Raw genomic sequence first — 22,278 nt, forward strand, 5'->3', positions numbered from 1 at the left:
TACCTCAATGGAATCTTTTTCCATTAGTTAAGTTAGAGGGTTAAATTAAATAACATTTAAAGATTTTTCTATCCTTATAATTTTGTTTATGAAAAAATAATTGGCTACCTTGCGAATTGGATTTTTATAAAACTTTAAATTCTTTATATTTGTGAAGCTCAAATGCTCCCATAGACTTGTGATCTCATCAGTGGAGTTATTCACTTCAATGAGCAGATCATAACCTCCCTTCTCATTTTTATATCCTTAGCCATATTCTCCTATAAATAATCATTTGTGAGGGTAGATCTACTAAACATACTGGAGTTATTTAAACTCCACTTTAAACTGGAGTTATTTATTTAAGCAATTTTATTTAAGTGAATACCAGTACAATGCATAGTCTGTCCATTTGTATCATTCACTCTAGACATCTGATATTTTTCAACAACAAGGCATGCTGCACAGAATCTGGTACAAAGCTGATACTTATAACTACTTGTTGAACAAATAAATGAATTTTTATATTTTTAAATGTTTTTTATAATGTTTCAATCCAGAAAATAGAGGAGGATTTTTTCTTTTAAAAAACTGTGCATGTACATGATGAAAAAAAGAGCAACATTGCTTGAATATTAACTTTAGCCTATAGCACTATAAATATAAAAGAATTTGTGACCTAGATAGAAGCACATTTGGGATTTCAGGGTAGTTGTATTTAGTAACTAATAGTAGATAAAATTTGAAAGTTTCCTAAGTGCTTTGTAGATATTTCATTTGATCTTCACAACAACTCTGTGATGTACTTGCTATTTTTTATCCCCACTTTATCAATAAAGAATCTGAGGCTGAGAGACATCAAGTGATTTGTAAATGATCATACTACTAATGATTGTCTGAAGGGAGTCTGAACTTAAAATTTCTTGAATCAATGTTCAAGTCTAGTTCTTTATTTAGTGTGCCAACTAGTGGTTGCCATAAAATGATTTCAATCTTATTGTTTTGTTTTAGGATTTCACTATTGAATTGTTTTCATACTTACTGTACTTTGTTGATTTACATAATCAATTCCCAGAACTCCCATGGCCTTCACAATGGCCAGAATGGATTGAAGGGTATTACTGTAAACAACAGCTTTGAACTCTATACATTCTTGCTCTGTGTAGCCATTCTTATGGATAATCCTATAATGAAACAGAAAAAAAAAAAAGGCTGAAGTGAGTTTAATATTTGTCTGTTTAGAAATATCAAATCATGTAAGAATACTTTATATTTTGGAGGGAAAAATCACTGACATTAAGGGATACAGGTGGGATTTTGGGGGGAATAATGGACTACTAAATTTCACTGGCACAAAGAATTCCTAAATATGTAAAGTTCTTTCTCTGGCAGCTGGCTAATTTATAACTCAAAGTCATAGAACATTGCATAGGATATTGCAAGATTAAGAGATTTGCCCAGGTTATGCAATTCCTTTGCATTAAAAACAAGATTTGACCTCCTTCTTTTTTAAGGCCTTCCCTTTCTACTCTGATCCACCCAAGATCTTTATTTTTTTTTTTTTTAATGTGACTAGATATACTTGTGTTTATGCTATGGAAAATTAAAATGACTTCAATATTATCATGAAGGAAGCTTTGACCTTTTGGAGCTCCTGAATTAGTCTTTACACCCCCACTGGCCTCAAGGCCACTTAAGATATACTTCAATAAACAATAATATAAAGAAACAAAAAGAAATATTCCATAATGGCAGTGTAAAACATGAAATGAACCTGAATTACTTGGTCTTTGGATTTGATTTCTTTCTTTTTTATCATTTAAAGTTTTTTTTTTTGTTTGTTTTTTTTTTTTAATTTTTGACCTTGATTTTATCTAATCAGGAAAAACTATTAGATTGCTTGGAGATCTGGAATCCTTTCAGAATACACCATTCTTTTTTTTTTTTTTTTTTTTTTTTTTTGTGGCAAACCATGGACATTTTGCTTGAAAAATTCACTCCTTCTCAAGAAGTTAGTATTCAGATTCTCAGAACACAAATATATACAGTCCAGTGAAATGTTTAATAGAATATTGAACAATTTCTACAGGAAGTACAGACAGTTGCTAGGAAATGCATTCCTCTTCTGATCATTTAAAATATAGGGGAAAATAGGAAGGTCTGTTTTCTATTTTCAGTATTACACGATATTTATTTCCAAAGGCAGGAAAAAGCATGATTTTTTTTTAAAATTTAAGTAATTGTCCTGAGGTTGAATTTATTGTTATTCCTTAGTACAAATATGTGCCAGTATATTTTCATTTGTGTTTTTCTTCCATGCAAACCTTTGCTAAAAAGGAACTAAATCATGTTATAATAGTAAGTATGGAGGGGTAGCTCATATATGTTGACTGAGAAGAAATTAGTTCATATGAATTTAGTGAAATTTACTGTATAATTATAAATACTGATCCACAGATCTAGCAGAATAGTTTTGAATAAAGTGCTAGTTTTTGTTTGTTTGTTTGTTTTTTGTTTTAATTGACTCTCTTGAGAGATGCTGAAGTTCAAAATGTGACAGCTACAATTGTTTTGGATTATTTTTAATAAATTGAGTGGACTTGGCACAATGAAGAATCCTCAGTTCTTCTGAGCTGTATGACTGAAGCAAATAATTAAAGAGGAGAAATCCAAAAAAAAAAAAAAAGATTCAATTTCCTCAGGCCATAACAAATTTATCTTTTTTTATAAAATAAGCTATGAACATGGACAATCTATAAAGAAATACTGTTAACAAAAATATAGAACTTGATCATTTACTTTAAGCCAATCTGTGAGAGTATAAACAAATTCAAGGATACTTGAATTCTTAAAGTACAATAAATTTTGCCCATTCTGGAAAAAGTTAATTATAACATCTCAAAGCTGAGACTCAGACTATGTACCCTAATCTATAATGTGAATAGCATTTCTAAGAATAGTAAATTAACCTATTCCTGATGACTTCTTATCAGGGTGAATTCAATTTCTCCGGAAGCAACCCATTTATGTGCATGTGCCCTATTTTTTAGTTGTTTCTTTCAAATGTTAAGCAATTAATTTCTTTACCTCCCACCGATTGTAAAAAAGAAAAAAAGAACTCTCACAAATAAGCATAGTCAAGAAAAATGAATTCCCACCTCAACTAAATACGCCCGCTTTATTAAGAACTTACAATTGAACACAAATTGCTCTGAAAATGTAAAAGTACTGACAGAAATTTGTTCTAGACCCACACTTCACATTGTATTCCCAGAAAATCTCTAAATGTAATACATATGTATCTGTATCTATATATAGATACAAACACACATATATAGATATGCATACATAAATATATACACTTTTCTATACACACACAAAAATATGTATATATATGTGAGTGTATACATGTGAGTGTACACACGCATACACATATATACACACATATACCCACATACATCTTAAGAGAAGCAAGAATGAAATTTCCTTTTGAATTTGTAGATAGGGGAAGAATTCAAGCACATTTTATTTCTAACTTGTATGGTATAGAGGACCAGAACTCTGGAAAGGTATATTTGAATCAAGGACTGCAGAGTGCTTATAGTTAAGCACCTACTCAGTATGATTGATGGGATAATAGTTCTCTATTTAAACATATACGTAATGATGTAATCACTCTAGTTGGCATATACTTAGTGTAATATGATGATGTAATTTTCTACAGTTACTGTAGTAATGTATATGCTCAGTTACTGTAGTGATGTAATGGTACTAAGGTATTTAAGGGCTGAGAGAACTATGAAATGGGAGTCTCAGACGCAGAGGAGTCTCAACCACAGATACAGAGAAGATGGGATGTTCAGTCACTTGCATCAGATGACTTTGTCACTGAATCAATAAGAGTTTCAGATTCTCTTTTATTATTGTTCAGTCATTTCAGTCTTGTTCAACACATCCTCACTCCATTTGGGGTTTTCTTTATTTTTTTCCTTTTTAAAAAATTTGCTTGTTTGTTTGAAAACACATTGCTTTATGAATCATGTTGAGAGAAAAATCAGAACAAAAGGGAAAAACCATGGGAGAAATAAAAAAGAAAATGAAAAAGCAGTAAACATAGCATATGTTGATTTACATTTAGTCTCCTTATTTCTTTTTCTGGATGAGATGGCATTTTATTTCCAAAGTCTATTGTGATTCCTTTGAATCACTGAATCCCGAAGAAGAATCAAGTTTTCATAGTTGATCACCTCATATTTTTGCTTTTGTTGTGTACATTGAACTCCTGGTTCTGCTTGTTTCCCTCGGCATCAGTTCACATAAATATTTCCATGTCTTTCTAAAATCAACTTATTCATCATTTTTAATAGAACAATAATATTCCATTACATTCACATACCACAACTTATTCAGTCATTCCCCAAATAATGGGCATCTACTCATTTTCCAATTCTTTGCTTCCATAAAAGAGCCACTACAAGTATACCTATATGAGTCCTTTTCCCTCCTTTGTGATTTTCTTGTGATACAGACCCAGTTATAGCACTGCTTGATTAAAGGATATGCACAATTTTATAGGTTTTTTTTTTTTTTTTTGGCATAGTAACAGATTGCTCTCCAGAATAGTTGGATCAGTTCACAACTCCACCAACAATGGATTAGTGTCCCAGTTTCCCACATAATCTCCAACATTTATCATTATCATTTCCTGTCATCCTGAGAGGCATGAAGTGATATCTCAGAATTGTTTTAATTTGTATTTCTCCAATCAATAGTGAATTGGAGAATGCTTTCATATAACTATATATGGCTTTAATTTCATCAGCTGAAAATCGTTAATATCCTTTGACCATTTATCAATTGGGTAATTCTTATAAATTTGACACAACTGTATGTTTTAGAAATGAGATCTTTATCAGAAATATTGGCTGTAGAGATTTTTTCTCTTTTAATCTTCTGTTTATGCAAAAAATTTTAGTTTAATGTAATCAAAGTTGTCCACTTTACCTTTCATAATGTTCTCTAGTTCTTTGTTCATAAATTCCTTACTTCTCCAAAGTCCTGCTAGGTAATCACTTGTTCTCCTAATTTGTTTATGGTATCATCCTTTATGCCCAAATCACATATCCATTTTGACCTTATTTTCGTATGGGGTAAGAGATGTAGATCTATGATGAATTGTGACATTATTTTCCAGTTTTCTCAGCAATTTTTGTCAAATTGTGAGTTCTTATTCCAGAAGATGGAGTTTTGGATTTATCAAATACTGGATTGCTATAGGCCTTGATTATTGTTTCAGTGTATCTAATCTATTCCACTGATCCACCACTCTATTTCTTAGGCAGTACCAAATAGTTCTGATGACTGCTAATTTATAAAGTAATTTTAAGTTTAGTAGTGCTAAGATAGCATTCTTTGTATATATTTTTTTCATTAATTACTTTGATAATCTTGACCTTTTGTTCTTCCAGATGATTTTTGTTATTATTTTTTTCTAGTTTTATAAAAAATGTTTTGGCAGTTGGATTTGGTATAGTACTGAACAACAGGCCAGTTTTGGCATTTTTATTATATTAGCTCAGCCTAGCCATGAAAAATTGACATTCTTCCAGACTTTGTTTAGATCTGATTCTATTTCTATGAGAAGTGTTTAGTAATTGTGTTCATATAGTTCTTAGATTTATCTTGGCAGGTAAACCTTCAAATACTTTATTTTGTTTATCATAATTTTAAACAGAATTTCTCTATCTCTCATGGATGGGCTTTTCCAGTAATATAGAGAAATACTGAGGCTTTGTTGTGGGTTTATTTTATGTCCTGAAACATTGCTAAAGCTGTGAATTGTTTCCAGTAGGTTTTTGGATGATTTTTGAGAATTTCCTAAGTATATCATCACATCATCTACAAAGAGTGATAGTTATATTTCCTCATTGCCTATTCTAATTCCTTTAATTTATTTTTCATTTTTTTTTATTCCTAAAGCCAGAATTTCCGGTACAATATTTAATAATAGAGATGATTATGCACATCCTTATTCTACCCCTGATCTTACTGAGAATTCACCCAGCTTCTCTCAATTAAAAACAATGTTTGCTATAGGTTTTAGATAGATACTGCCTATTATTTTAAGGAAATCTTCTTTTATCCCTAGGCTCTCTAATGTTTTTAATACCAATGAGTGCTACATTTTATCAAAAGATTTTTTTGGCATCTGTTGAGACTATCATGTAATTTCTATTGGTTTTGTTATTGATATGGTTGATTATGGTAATAGTTTTCCTGATATTGAGCCAACCCTGCATTCTTGGCATAAATCCCACTTTGTCATAGTATATTATCCTGCTTGTTGTAATCTCTTTGCTAATATTTTCTTTAAATTTTTGCATCAATATTCATTAGGAAGATTGGTCTGTAATTTTATTTCTCTATTTTGGTTCTTCCTGGTTTAATTATCATTATCATATTTGTGCCATAGGGGGGGAAAAAATGACAATATTCCTTCTTTACCTATTTTTCCAAATAGTTTACATAATATTGGAATTAATTGTTCTTTAAATCTTTGGTGAAATTCATTTTTGAATCCATCTAGTCCTAGAAAATTTTTCTTAGGGAGTTCATTAATGATTTGTTCAATTTTTTTCTAAAATGGGACTTATTTCCTTTTCTGTTACCCTGGGTAATTTTTATATTTTTGTAAATATTCATCCATGTCAGTTAGATTGTCAAACTTTCTTCCATACAGTTGGGCAAAATAGCTCCAAATTATTGCTTCAATTTCTTTTCCATTGGTGGTAAATTCAACCTTTTCATTTTTGATGCTGGTGATTTGTTTTTTTTTTTTTTTTTCCTTTCCTTTTTCTGATTAAATTAGCCAAAAGTGTATCTATTTTGTTGTTTTTTTAATATAAAAACAACTCTTGGTTTCATTTATTAGTTCAATAGTTTTCTTAGTTTCTATTTTATTAATCTCTCTTTTGAGTTTCAGAATTTCTAATTTGGTATTTTATTGGGGGGTTTTATTTGTTATTTTCTAGCTTTTTTTTTTGCATGCCTAATTAATTGATCTCTTCTTTCTCTATTTTATTCATGTAGCTATTTAGAGATATAAAATTTCTCCTAATAACTGCTTTGGCTGTATCCCATAACTTTTGGTATTTTGTCTCATTATTTTCATTCTCTTGAATGAAATTACAGATTGTTTATGTGATTTATTGTTTGACCCATTCATTCTTTAGAATTAGATTATTTAATTTCCAATTGGTTTTTAGTCTATCTTTCTCTGGCCCTTTATTGAATATAATTTTTATTGCACTATAGTCTGAAAAGGAACACTTTTTTTTTTCTTTCTGCATTTGATTGTGAAGTTTTTAATGCCCTCATTTATGGTCAATTTTTGTGTAGGTGCCATGTACTGCTGAGAAAAAGGTGTATTCCTTTCTGTCCCTCTTCAATTTTTCCAGAAGTCTATCATATCTAGGTTTTCTAGTATTATATTAGCTTCCCTAGGTTTTTATTTTTGTTTTTGTTTTGTGTGTGTGTGGTTAGATTTGTCTAGTGCTGAGAGGCAAAGGTTGAGGTACCCAACTAGAATAGCTTTGCTGTCTGTTTCTTCCTGTACCTGGCTTAAAATCTTCATTAGGACTTTGACTGCTCTATCACTTGATGCATACACATTTAGTATTATTATTACTTCTATTTTTATGGTACCCTTTATCAAGATGTACTTTCCTTCTTATTTTTTTAATAAAATTTATTTTCACTTTTGCTTTAACTGATATCAGAATTGCTACCCCTGCTATTTTTTATGCTTCAGCTAAAGCATAATAAATTCGATTGCAACCTTTTACCTTTACTCTGTATGCATCTCTCTGAGTCAAATGAGTTTCTTGTAAACAATATATTGTAGAATTCTGTTTTTTAATCCACTGTGCTATTTATTTCCACTTAATGGGAGAGTTCATCTGATTCACATTCACAGTTATGATCACCAGTTCTGTATTTCCCTGTATCCAATTTTTTTTCTCATGTATATACTTTTGTTCTTTCTACTTTATCCTCAGTGTTGTGTTTTTTTACCCACCCTACTCACTACTTTATTTCCTATGACCCTTTCCCCTTCTCTTACTTGTATTTTTAATCCATTCCACCCACTGCCTTATCTTTTATCACCCCTCCCCCTTTCTTAGTAATTTTTTTAACCCACTCCACCTACAATTTTATCGTGTATCAATCCTTCCCTCCTTTCTTAACCTTTTCCCTAGTGTTTCTGACCTCTCTTTTATCTTTCTCCTACTTCTTTATAGGGTTAGATAAATTTCTATATCCAACTGAATAATTTATTCCCTCTTAGAGCCAAAACAAATGATATCAAGCTTTAGACAATGCTTATCACCCTTCCTTTTTTTCCTGGAGTATAATAGGTCTTTTGCATCTCTTCATGTGATCTAATTTTCCCATTATATCTCCTCTTTCTTCTTTGTCTAGTACAGACCTTTTTCTACCCCTTAATGTTTTTTTCTTTGTTGTCATCACATCAGAGTCCATTCACAAGGACACCTTCAGTCCATGTGATGTCTCCTCTCTGTCCACCCCAATGACAGATGCAGTTCTCAAGAGTTATAGATATCATTTTCCCATCTAGGGATGTAAACAGTTTAACCTTTAAATAATGTACATTTTTCCCCCTGTTTACCTTTCTATGCTTCTTTTTATTTCTGTGATTGTAGATTAAATTTTCTGTTTAGTTTAGTTTTTTTTTTTCCAATGGAAATGATTGGAAGTCTCTTATTTTGTTGAAGCTCCATCTCACTGGATAGTAAATTCTTGGTTGTAAGCCCAGGCTTTTTCCTTCCAGAATATGGTATTCAAGGTCTTCTGATTTTTTTATTATAGACACTGCCAGGTTCTGGGTAATCATGACTATTGTTTCTTGATATTTGAATTATTTTTGTCTGACAGCTTGCAGTATTTTTTCCTTGAGATTGTAGTTTTGGAGTTTCACAACAATGTGGGGTTTTCTTTGTGGGATCTCTTTCCAAACAGATTCTTTCAGTAAATATTTCACCCTCTATTTCTAGAATATTGGGGCAAATTTTAATGATCTCTTGTAGAATGCTATACATGTTTTTTTTGTTTTTGTTTTTTTTTGTTTGTTTGTTTTTTTTGGTCATGGCCTTCAGATAAACCAGTAATTTTTAAATCATCTCTTCAGGATCCATTTTCCAGATTAGTTCTTGGAAACAATATGGTATTTCACATTTTTTTTATTTTTTCATTCTTTTTAGTTTGTTTGAATGATTCTTACAGTTTTACAAAATCATTAGCTTCCATTCACCCCATTCTATTTTTTAATGTGTGATTTTCTTCACTTAGCTTTTGTATATCTTTTTCCATATGATTAATTCCACTGTTTAAGGATTTGTTTTCTTCAGACTTTTTTTTTTTTTCCTTTTCCAAGCTGTTGAGTCTCATGCATATCTCTCATTTCCTTTCTCATTTTTCTTCTACATGTCTTATTTGCCTTTTGAAGTCTTTTAAGAGCACTTCCAAAAAGCTTCTTTGGGTTTGAGACTAATTCATATCATTCTTTGAGATCTCCTCTGTGTACATTCTGTTCTCATCTTAGTTTGTGTTTTGGTCTGCCCTATCACCATATTAGCTTTCTATGGTCAGGTTCTTTTCTGTTCCTTGCTCATTTTCTTTCCTTTTCTTTTGATATTTCCTCTTTTTTACTTTTAAGGTCTAGCTCTGCTCTTGGGGTATAGGTGATGCTATCCTAAGCTTTCTGTGCAACTCTGAGCCTTAGCTTTGAGCACAGAGGCCCCTTGTGTAGGTAGCTTTGCCTATTCTTTTCAGGAAACAGCCTGGTTTTCCATAGTTTGCCTTTTGAGCTGGTACCAAAAGCTGTCCTAATGATTTGTTCCTCTACTGAGTCAGAACTGAGTGTCTTTTGCTGGTTTATTGCTTTCCCACAATCTTTCTGAGCAAAGTTGAACACCCTTTTCACCCCAGTAAGACTGAGCTTTCTTGAATTCCTCTACTCTTTGTACTTCTAAATCATTTTCCTGGATAGAGAGAAAAGTAGGCAAAAAAAAGAAAAGAAAAGAAAAGAAAAAGATCAGTTAACTTTCTCAGTTTATTCGTCTATAAAATAGATGATTGTACATGATTGTACTAGACAATTCTGAGATCCCTTTTAGATATATCTATAATCCTCTTGCCAAATTATGTAGTTTTACTTTCTTCCTAGTTTCCATTTTTTTTTTTTTTTGTTGTTGTTGTTTTGTTATTCAGTTATTTCAGTTGTGTCCAATACTTCCTCATTCCATTTGGGATTTTCTTGGCAAAGATACTGAAGTAATTTTACATTTCCTTCTCTACCTGATTTTACGGTTGAAGAAACTGAGTTAAACAGAATTGTGGCTTACCCAATGTTACACAGTTGATTAAGAAGACTCAGGTCTTCTTAAATCTGGACTTATTTCTTATCCATTGTATTACCTAGTTGCTCCATCTATTGTTTTGTATTCCATCCCAAATGTCAATTCTGTCAGTGATCCTATGTTTTCTTTCATTCCCTTTCTTTAGCCAGTTTTGGCTTATCCTAAACTTCTCTTAACAGTTTTAGCTTATTTTAACATTAAGATACTTGATACCATTTTACATGCTTTCATTCTTTTTAAAGTCTATTGTCATTGTTAAGTTCCCCTTATATCTATATCCATCTCTTTATAAATATCACACATTCCCCCTTTTAACTCTTCAAAATTTCATTCTTTTGAAATTTCTATAAAATTTTCATCCATAGTATGTAATTTTTCCTTCTTCTGAATTTTTTGTAACCTGTCATGCCAAAATTTAATATTCATATGAGATGATCTGCAGCTTTTCTCTCCAAGTCTATCACTGATTTTAAATTTGTAGTGATCATTTTCTCCAAAGAAATTTTCATCCCATTAACTAGTTGCTTCTTATTGATGACTAGCATGTCCATAATAATAGTACCCCCTCATTATTTCTTATGTCTTGCTTGGAGGAAGTTGGGCATTGCAGTGTGTATATCTCTTTGTGGGCAAAGTTATTGCTGGTATATTGTTTTTGTAGTGCTGTATATATATATTGGTATTTTACTAATAGCAATTTGGAATCCCTAGGAAATAATGATGTCAAGAAAAAGAAAAATTGACTCAACATGTAGGATATTCAAAGAACAGTGGACTTAAGATTACTTTTTCGCGCAGTACAAGGAAAAAGCTATATGTCTGATATGCCAGAATATAGTGTCTGTGTTCAAAGAATATAATTTGCGTCAACACTATGAAACTCAACATAAAGATAAATGTGATTGCTTGGTTGGAGAAGTGAGAAAAGATAAAATATTAAAACTGAAAAATACATTGACAACTCAGCAAAATACTTTTGTGAAGCAGAAGCAGCTAAATATTTCATCACTGCGAGCAAGTTTTCAAGTTGCCAAGCTAATAGCATGCACTGGCAGACCATTCATGGAGGGAGGATTTGTTAAAGAATGCCTTCTTTCTGTTGCCAAAGAGATGTGTCCAGAGAAGGCCAATTTATTTAGTACCGTGAGTCTTTCAGGACCTACAATTACATGGAAGATTGAAGAAATTGGAGACAATCTGCATCAGCATTTGCAAAACTCCATAAAAAAATTTCATATTTTTCCTTGACAAAAGCGATGATATTCGTGATTCTGCACAACTTCTAATTATTATTCATGGGACGAATTATTATTTTGAAGTCATAGAAGAGCTTGCTGTACTGCAAAGCATCAAAGGAACAACTACAGGAGAGGATATCTATGAAAAGGTTTGCCAAACTGTGAATGGTTTGGAGCTGGACTGGGTTAAACTAGCCAGCATGATAACTGATGGTGCTCCTAGCATGGTGGGGTCTAAGAAAGGAGTAATTGCTTGCATTAACCGAGAATGGACAAATATAACCATTCTCATCCAATAGCCATACACTACCTTATCCACCAACAAGCGCTGTGTAGTAAATCACTGAAGTGGGACTCTTATGAAAATTATGGTATTTTGTGTTAACTTCATTAGAGCTAATGCACTAAATCACAGACAATTTCAGGAATTTCTGTCTGAGCTAAATGTTGAGTATGAAGATGTTCTCTATCACACAGAAGTCCATTGGCTTAGTTGAGGGAGAGTTTTGAAATGTTTCTATGACTTACTTCCACAGATTACAACTTTTCTGCTTTCAAAAAACAAAGAAGTACCAGAGCTCAATGATGCATAATGGAAATGGCACCTTGCCTTTCTGACAGATGTAACAGCTACTCAACAATTTCAATATGCAACTTCAAGGAAAGGGGAAACTCATCTGTGATATGCAATCACATGTCAAAGCATTTGAAATAAAATTAGGCCTCCTCATCAAACAAGAAGAAGGAAAACTTCTGCCATCTCCCCACAACTCAAAATCTGTTAGTGGAAAAACCGCTGATTGCATTCCCAAACAAAACATGTGTGGATTCACTGGAAAAATTGCAAAAGGAGTTCCAATTTAGATTTAAAGAGCTTCATCTCCATGAACAGGACATACAGCTTTTCCGTAACCCATTTTCTATTGACATTGAAAATATGGATACAATTTACCAAACGGAACTGGCTGAACTGCAGAATTGTGACTCTCTGAAAGACGCATTCAAATAAAGCAACCTTCATAATCTCTATGCATCTCTTTCCTCTGAGACATATCTCATCTCAGGAACTATGCACTCAAAATGGCACCTATCTTTGGCAGCACTTATGTCTGTGAACAGACTTTTTCTAGAATGAAACATTTGAAATCTCCAACCAGATCAAGACTAACGGATGCACACTTGCATCACTTATTATGACTAGAAGTGACAAATATGGAACCAGACATTGACCATCTCATTAGCCAAAAGCAGACCTATAGTTCCCATTGAAATACTGGTAAGTTTGTTGATTTAACTTTACTTCATTTTAAATATTGTATTTGTTTCTTCACTTCAAAATAAGATATATGCAGCATGCATAGGAATTGGTTCATAGTTTTTGTTTTTACTATAGTCCAGCCCTCCAACAGTATAAGGGACAGTAAACTGGCCCTCTATTTTAAAAAGTTTGAGGACCCTTGCTTGTAACTATTATTATTAACATGATTATTACTATATACCACTCCACTTCTCTTCCCAGGTCCAAATGGGGGAAATTTAGGCAAAACTAACCAGCACAGCCAGTCTGACAACAACACACCACACCCTAAATTCCCAAACTCTGAAATAAAATACTCTACTTTATTTTGTAACTCTGGACTGCATTTATAATGTAAAAGAGATAGTACTGTGATGGGCTAGAAAGAGCTTTAAATTTGACACCCTGGGACTCTAGCTTGAAACTATTGCTTAACCTCTCTTGGTTTCAAATTTCTTTTCTAAAAAAAATGATCATATTGCATTAGATGACCTTAAGGTTCCTTATGATACTAAAGCTAATGTCTTAATATATTATTGTGTATTATATATGCTGTATAATATAAACATATATGTTTACTTATAATGTATACATCAAACACACACATACACATACATATACACATACTATATTAGTATGACATGATGATGTTCCTCTACTAGAAATTAAACTTAAAAGCAGGAATTATCAGAGACACATGAGTGGTTCAGGGAATACAATGTTAATTAGAATGTGGGAGAGTTGAGTTCCAATTCTCCTCAGACATTGCCTAGCTGTGATCAAGGACAAGTCAATTAATAACTTTCAGGCTAGGCATTATTATCTATAGAATGAATATAATAATATTCCATATTTCACAGGACTATTATGTAGATGAAATGAGATAACAAATGTGAAATGTTTTGTTGCCCTGCAAATGATATAAAACAATATTTTATAATATTATTTAATATAATATAATTTTATAATATTTTTATTATACATGTACATACCTCTCCATCCTAACCATTAGGCTTGGTACTTAGATAGCATTTTATTTTAAAAAAAAATGTTTCTATTGACTTCTCCCTCCTTTTTTTTTTTTTTTTAGAATTATTATTCATGTTTCTGACCACACATGATCAGCATATTTGACAAAGGAACTAGAAAAATTTCTGCTATAACCAAAACCAAAATGAAACAACAACAAAAAGAAACTTCAAGTTTAGTATTTTTTTTCTCTAGTTTTTTATCTTAACCAACATTCAAAGATCTGCACAGGATGCTCTAAGAAGCAAATACTTACTTCATCTGTTTAACAATTGTGCTTTTTCCAGATTCACCAGCACCTGTAAAAAGACCAGACCACTCATGGTTAACAATATGCAAAAATAGATAGCTGTATGTATTAAAAATCTATCATCATCCCTTCCTCAGCATAAAAGAAAAAAAGGAATAAATTTTTTCTTAATTTAATAAACGGTTCTATTAGTAATTTAAAAAGATACACTTTGAGGCAACAAGGTAGTACAGGGAATAGAGCACCAGTCCTGAAATTAGGAAGACCCGAGTTTAAATTTGACCTCAGACACTTAATTTAGCTGTGTGATCCTGGGGAAGTCATTTAATCCCAATTGCTTCAGGAAAAACAAAACAATACAAACAAACAAACAAACAAACAAAAAAAGCTACACTTCTACAAGTTTGGAAATTTTACTGGAAATCTGCTCTTCTAGATATTAGAGAAAGACTTTGCCTTTTTTCTATTCTCTGTTGTTGTTCATTTGTTCCAATTATGTCTGGCTCTTAATAACCCTGTTTGAGATTTTCTTGGCAAAGATAATGGAGTGGTTTGCCATTTCCTTCTCTAACTCATTTTACAAATGAAGAAACAGGGTTAAAAGTCACACAGTTAGTTGAGTGTCTCTGAGACTGGATTTGAACTCCAGACTTGGTGCTCTATCTACTGCATCACCTAAAAGTCTCTAGACATATTGCCAGGTAAAAAATAAATAAATAAACAAAAATCTCCTTGTGCCAGAAGCCCAAGTCAGTTACCACTAAATATATATATATATATATTTAGCATGCTCTGCTTTTTTTATTTTTATCCCACAGTCCATTCCAAGCTCTGAGCTTAATTTCAATTCTGTATTTTTTAATGAATAAGGAAATGTTCTTGCAATAGCTGTAGTAAAATTTCTATTAGCATATGCAATTAAGTAGTTCTGGAGAGCAAAGTGTTGGGAAGACATTGCTGGAAAGTGGGATCAAAAATATCCATTGTGACTCAAGGAAGGAACCAGGATTCATTGTAAACCATGTCTTGGTTTGTAGATTCACCTGTCGACCATTCACCATGGATATTCAGCCAACCAAATGTCAAAAGGAGACCAATTAATAGAAGCAAAGAAGAAAATGTTGCTTTACTCTCAAACTCAAGGTTTGCCTCTAGCTAGTTTGCTTTATGAAGTTTTATCATTTGCTAGCATAGAATAGAGAAGAAACTGTTTTCAAAAGAACAATTGCAAATTGTGAACAACCACATGAAATATTGTTACAAATCACTAGTAATAAAGGAAATGATTATTGAGACAATTCACCATATACTCAGTAAATTGGCAAAGAAGACAAAGTTAAAAAAAAGATTAGAAAGGGAGTGGAGGATTAGGCATACTAATGCATAATTGGTAGAGTTGTAAAATGGCCCAACCAGTGTGTGAAATAATTCAGAATTATGTTAAGAAAGTATCTTCAGTTTTCAATATTTGGGACCTAGAGATCTCACTGCTAGATATCAGCTATATAAATGAAGAAAAAAAAAATCCCTTATATACCAAAATATTGAATTGTACTTTTTTAGATGTAAAAAATTACAAAGTAAAGACTCTCTTATTGGAGAATAATTGATGAAATGGCAGTATATTGAGATAGTATATTATTATTGTATTGTAAGAAAAGATAAATATCATGCAAATAGAGAAGCATGGAAAGAGTTTATAAAATGATGCAAAGTGATATTAGCAAAACCAGGAAGAAATTTGCTTGATTACAACAATGTACAATTTAAAACTACAAAAGATTTTTTAAAAGCCTTTAAATGCTACAAAATTATAATGACTAAGTTCCCTTTCCCCCAAAAAAGTTGATGAAAAAGGTACTTCCCTGTCTTTACAGAGATGTAAGACTGTACTTGTAGAACATTGATATTAATTTCAGATAACTTTAATGTATTCATTAATTTTATTGTCATTTTTTGTCAGAAGGAATGGCTTTCTGAATAGGGTAGAGGGTTTTTTTTTTTTTTTTTGGATAAAATGCAAATATTGTAAAAAAAAAAAATTATGATTTTTCTTAAAAGAAAACAAAATTCTCACATATAACAGATATTTTTATCAGCCTGTTTTGTGTATCTGTGTGTTATGGGCTAGAATTCTTATACTTGAATCAAGGATTCTTACAACATACTAATTCAGTGGAATTGATAAGACAATGGTTATCTAGTTTAGCATGGTGATTCATAGTTCTCTAGTTCAATACATAAACTGATTACAAGTACAAGTACTTGTACTAAAGTACAAGATTAACACCTATTCTACAAGATTCACACCTACAATGATGTAATTAAAATAGAGCATATAAAGCTGGGACAAACTCAGCCAGAGTCAGAGCCAGAGAAGACAAGAGGACTGGGGGCGGGACCTCAAGCTCTTGGAACAAGAAGAGACATTCATTCACTTCATCTCACACCACTGTGGTGGCTGGCCTGTCCTCCTGCATTTCCTCCACTAAGACCAAGGCCTATCTGAAGGACCTCCAGAAAGCTGGCTGGAGCCCCAGACAAGAAGACAAGACTTTGAAGGAGACAATAAAGACTTTTGGACTTTAACACCTAGCTTTTCTTGTAGTGACTATTCAACTGAAACAAAGGCTGCTCCAAGACTTCCAGAAAACCAATGAGAACACTACATCTGTATTAGCAAAAAAACTATAAATAAAACATTCAACTTAGTACATGAATATAATGAAAATTACTATTCCAAAAGAAATTCAAACATTAGTAAGAATGCAAAATAGTATAAAAATATTTATAAGGCCTGATATATAGTGCGGGAAGCAGAATCATGCAAATGATATACTTAAAAACTACATCAATATAAATACAAAAATAAGAAAAAGAAATTTTCTTATATGGTTATTACAATAAAGCTTGGAAGTAGAGAAGAATTAAGGGAAAAAAAAACATTCTCTCTGTGAAATTTAACACTTGCATGGAATTTAAAGAATCAGAATTGTGGATAAAAAAAAAAAAAACAACAGATAATCACTGTAAGAATTTTTTATTTTGTTCAAAGGTCTGCTCAGATGATGTCTTTTATGGACAACTTTTCCTGAATCTCTCAGCATCCATTGTATGTTATTGTTAAGTTATTTCAGGCATGTCCAACTCCTCCTACTATTTGGGGTTTACTTGTCAAAGGTACTTGAGTGGTTTGCCATTTCCTTCCCCAGCTCATCTTACAGATGAGGAAAAAGGTGAAGGGACTTATTTAAGATCATATAGCTAGTAACTGTTTGGGTCCAGATTTGAACTCAGGAAAATGAGTTTTCCTGATTTCAGGTCCAGCCCTCTATCCACCATGCCTCGTACTTGCCCGTGAGTTTCCATGCTGCTCATAAATTAACCATGTGTTTATTTTATGTGTGTATATACTAAATATATGTGTATATATACATGCATACATATATATTTATATCTGTCTCTCTCTATATATGTGTGTGTATATATATGTCTGGCACATGGTAGGCAATTAATAAACATTTCATGACTTAGTTCCCTTCTGTTAAAAATGGAGGGATTAAATTAGACTGACTCCAAAGTTGGTTAGAATTCTAAATTTATGATCATGTGGTTTAAAAGAAGATGTTATAAAGCTTTTTCATAGTATGAAATTTGATTGGGTTGTGATCCCTTAGCAGATAATTTCACTGACAGTGAATTCATAGACATTACAGTATTAACAAAAGATAATTCAACAAAGATGGAATGAACACTTAGTTTTTGCAAGGTGATATGAAAAATCAGCAGGGGAAACAAAAAGCAAAGTAGAGCATGGAGGAATACATTGTAAGATTTTCCATGTTTTATTATGTCTGTTTTACAAATGAGGTGCGGTGATGAAGAGAAATTATGTGACTTGCCTGTGATCATTTTGGATGTTTCAGAATGGATATCCCAGACACATCTCAAAATCAACAGAGCCAATAGTGAACTGTTTCATTACCTTTCCTTCCATATAGTCTCTTCTTTTAGACTTCCCTATTTTAATCAAAGGAACTACTATCCTTCAAGTCTTCCAGAATATTAACTTTGGGATTTTCCCCAACTGACTCTTACATTTAGTCAGTTGCCAAATCTTGCCTTTTCATTATTTACAACAAATTTTGTCATTTCATAATTTACAACATTTTCTTTAATTGCACAACTCTGCACTTAACATTGGTACCACTTCAGCTCAAGCCTTCTGCATATTTTCCCAAGATTATTGCAACAGTCTTCTAATTGATCTCTCTTCTTCAAGCCTTTTATCACTAAGGTCCATTCTGCATATTAGCATGGACAAGTGATTATGCTTAAGAGCACCTCTCACCATGTGACTACCCTATTCAATAGCCTCAAGTGGCTTCCAAAGGCCTCTAAGATAAAAATGCAACTTCTCTGTTTAGCTTTTAAACTCATCAAGAGTCCTATCTTGCTTTCCAGCTTCAGTGAATATTATAACCTTTTCTACATTGTGTAATTATTCTTCCTTCCATAATAATTATTCTGGCTTCCAAAAATTGGCCTGCTCTCAATTCTTCACACACTCCCAATATGTTCAGAATGTTCTCCTTTCTTCAGAATCCCTCTATATCTTTAAGACATAGCTCAATCAATAACTTCTAAATGATCTCTTTATTGCTAGTACTCTACCTCCCAAAGTACCTTGTATTGTGTGTGTGTGTATGTGTATGTGTATACACATACATGTAAAAATATATAAACATGTACATATCTATGTATATACACACACATATCTATGTATATACAAGTGTAAATAAGAAATAAATAAATAAATAAATTTATTTCTTATTTACACTTTTTACATTTAAAGATATATTTAGTATTTTCTCCATGAGAATGCCAATCAATAAACATTTGTAAAGTATCTTTTTTGTACCAGTACAGAATGTAAAGCCTTTTTAAATAGAGATTGTTTCATTCTTTTTTATTTGTATCTCTAGTTCCAAGAACAGTGCTAAGCATGTGGCAAACACCTAATAAACACTTATTGATGGATTAATTGATTGATGTCCACATAGATTGCAAGTGTTAGAAAATGGATTTGAAACTAAATCTCTTTTGATTTCATGCTCAGTACACTCTCATACTGCACTACTTCACATGCAAGAAATGCTGTTTAAAATGGAATTGACAGATTTTGGGGAATGATTGTATGTGTGGAATAGAGGAGGAATATAGCATAGGGGTTGAAGGTGATTGCATGAGTTATTGAGAGAAGGGTAATGTGGAAATAACAAGAAAGAATTAAGGAATGTGGTAGATTTGTGGGAAATAAAGATTAATTCAATATCAGACATGTTGAGTTTGAAGACATGGAACAAATGATGCTTAATAGATAATTGAATAAATCATATTGTATGAAGGAGATTAGATATAATGTAGAAATCATCTTCATGGAAGCAATGATGAAGACATGGGAGTAGATGAAAAAATTGGTAGAGAGAAAAGAAGGGGGAATACCTAGAGAGAGAGCCTTGAGGAATGCTTATTTTAGAAATAATGAATCAGAGGAGAACTGGGGACTATGGAAAAAGGCAAGGTAATTCTTGAAGACTTCATCCTCATGACAAATCAATTCCACTATCATATGCTCCATTCTGTTCCTTAGATTTTGAGTATTTCTCAGTAGAATACCCTACTTTTTCTCCCTGAACACACAGAGGCTTTAGAGCTACATGTGTCCCTTCTCTAGTCACTCTGGTATTTGTTTTGTTGTGCTTAAAGTACTTTTTTTCCCTGTTGCCCATGAATTTGTGAATGGTTATGGGAAGAAATAAATCACTGTAGGTCCTCAGTGGATTTCTCAATCATGATTAAGATTGAATTGTTCTGGTTTTTACCTCAATATTTTGCTTTAACAGGTTAGAACCAGCTCCCTTCTATCAGATAGTTCTATTGTCAGGAAGTCCCTCAACATTATTTTATTTAATATCTTGTGATATGTTCTTAAATTTAAGTTGACATATCTAGATACAGGTATAGTTAACACTTGGTATAGGAAATATGGATTTACCAGGCTTGTCTAAATATACCTACTTTCTAGATTTCTTACAAAGAATTAAGGTCTAGGTTTTTGTCTCATATCTGCAGTCAGCTGCTTCATGGGCTGGTAGATAACCTGAGTTTGGGAATTCTAAATGTAATCAAGCCAAATCAGTAAATATTTATTGTTTACACTAGCCTAGGCATAATACTAAGTATTGAGAATACAACTACAAGGAGAATAACATTCCTTGCCTTTGTGGAGCTTACAAACTAGTGGATAAAGACAACGTAAAAAGAAGCTGAAAAGTAGTCAGGGGTAGTGAGAAAGCTCAGAGGATCAGGAATGAAACCTGAATAATAAGAGCAAGGAAGCAGATTCATAGAATTTAATTCCTGGGTGAGAAGGCCAGTCTTGAAGTAAGGTTCTGGGATGAGGAGACAAGTATGAAATGGTAGAGAAAGTAAAAGCTCTGGCAACCTAGTGATAGTATACTTTCTGCAGTAGGAGTTAAAGTGCACATTAACTTCAGATCCAATATGGTGAGTCTCTGGGAGCAGAAGAATATCAGGCTACATAAAGGCAGAGTACTGGGCTTGGAATAAGCATGACTCATCTTCATGAGTTCAAATCCAGTCTCAGACACTTATTAGCTATGTGACTCTGGGGAAGTAATTTGACCCTATTTGTTTTAACTCTATATGATACCATATAATTTCATTTAAAAATTTAGTAGTCCACTAGATAGAATAGGTTATTCTGGGGCAGAATATCAATTGGTCAATAGAGAGAGCAAGAAAAAGCACAATTAGGAAACCAACATGACAATCCAATAGAGTATTTTGAAGATAAAAGCAGAAACAATTCTACTAATCTTCCTATCCCAATACGATCATCACAGTGGTTGACAGTATGGGGCCCACATATATTGTAGTGTCTCCAGCCAGCAACACTTATTAGCCTCACTTCAGCTTCCTAATTAGATGATCTTGAAGCTCTCAAAGTTTATATTTTAGAATTCTGTGAAATAAGAATCTTTTTATGAACAGTACTATGACTGGAACATTTCTGAAGAAAGATATTCTACTTCTTCCTAGAGATAAGTAATGTTTTCCTTTTGAAACACTAAGGGCTCAGAATTTATAACTGGCTGTTGTCTAGACATTTATCAGCTGTGTGACCTGAGCAAGTCACTTAACCATGTTTGCCTCAGTTTCACACCTGTAAAATGAGTTGGAGAAAGAAATGGCAAACCACTCTAGTATCTTTGCTAAGAAAATCCCAAATGAATTCACAAAAAATCGGACATGATTGAAGTGTCTCCATAATAACAGCAAAATATCCATGGATACCATAGTAAGCCATAAAAATCTTCAATATGCTGCACCATATTTAGTTTTTTAAAGTAAAATCAACCTGAGATTTTGTTTTATAATGAGCCAATGATGATTTCTTGATTTAATTATTTTACTGTCCAAACCAACATACAAGAAGTTCACAAGTTTCAAGTATGAAATTCTCCTTACTCATTTCCAAAGAACAATTAACTATTTGAATGGCATGGTGCTACAATTATTGTAAGACCTGAAAAAGACAAGTCAGTGAAATCTGCATATTGTTGTTCTTTCTTCTTAATCTGTTGAGTAGTTAATTAAAAGGAGTTGATTAAAAGGAGATATGTATGTTGGATACAGGAAACTATATATTAATAGCTGACATGTAATGCTTTTAGGGTATAAAAGCATTGTAATACATTATCTCTAGTGCTTTACAACCATACAGCCAAGTAGATAAGATACATGTTAATATCTCCATTTTTAAAGAGGAGAAAAACTAAGCTCTAAGTATAAGTGATTTGCCCAAAATCTCTTAGTGAATGATACAACTATTTCTCATTTACCCAAAACACAATCTATTAATCCCTTTAGATTGTGATATGGAATTTATTGTGTATGATACTCCCTTTAGGAGAAAAAAAAGGCATCCAGAGAGAACTTGCTTAAAATCAGTTATTTTAA

The 22,278-nt window shown here is 32.4% G+C and overlaps 1 protein-coding gene across 1 annotated transcript in view; it reads right to left on the minus strand.

Moving 5' to 3' along the window:
• Nucleotides 1–22,278, minus strand: part of GNAT3 (G protein subunit alpha transducin 3) — a 77,431-nt gene that overhangs the window by 34,807 nt on the left and 20,346 nt on the right. Inside the window, exons 2-3 of the mRNA XM_052000711.1 lie at nucleotides 14,239–14,281; nucleotides 1,022–1,163 (exon numbers count right to left, since the gene is read on the minus strand). Of these exons, the coding sequence (XP_051856671.1) occupies nucleotides 1,022–1,163; nucleotides 14,239–14,281 (185 nt within the window). The remainder of the gene's footprint in view (nucleotides 1–1,021; nucleotides 1,164–14,238; nucleotides 14,282–22,278) is intronic.

The sequence above is a fragment of the Antechinus flavipes genome, chromosome 5 (genome assembly GCF_016432865.1).
Source record: "Antechinus flavipes isolate AdamAnt ecotype Samford, QLD, Australia chromosome 5, AdamAnt_v2, whole genome shotgun sequence".
NCBI classification, from domain to species: domain Eukaryota; kingdom Metazoa; phylum Chordata; class Mammalia; order Dasyuromorphia; family Dasyuridae; genus Antechinus; species Antechinus flavipes.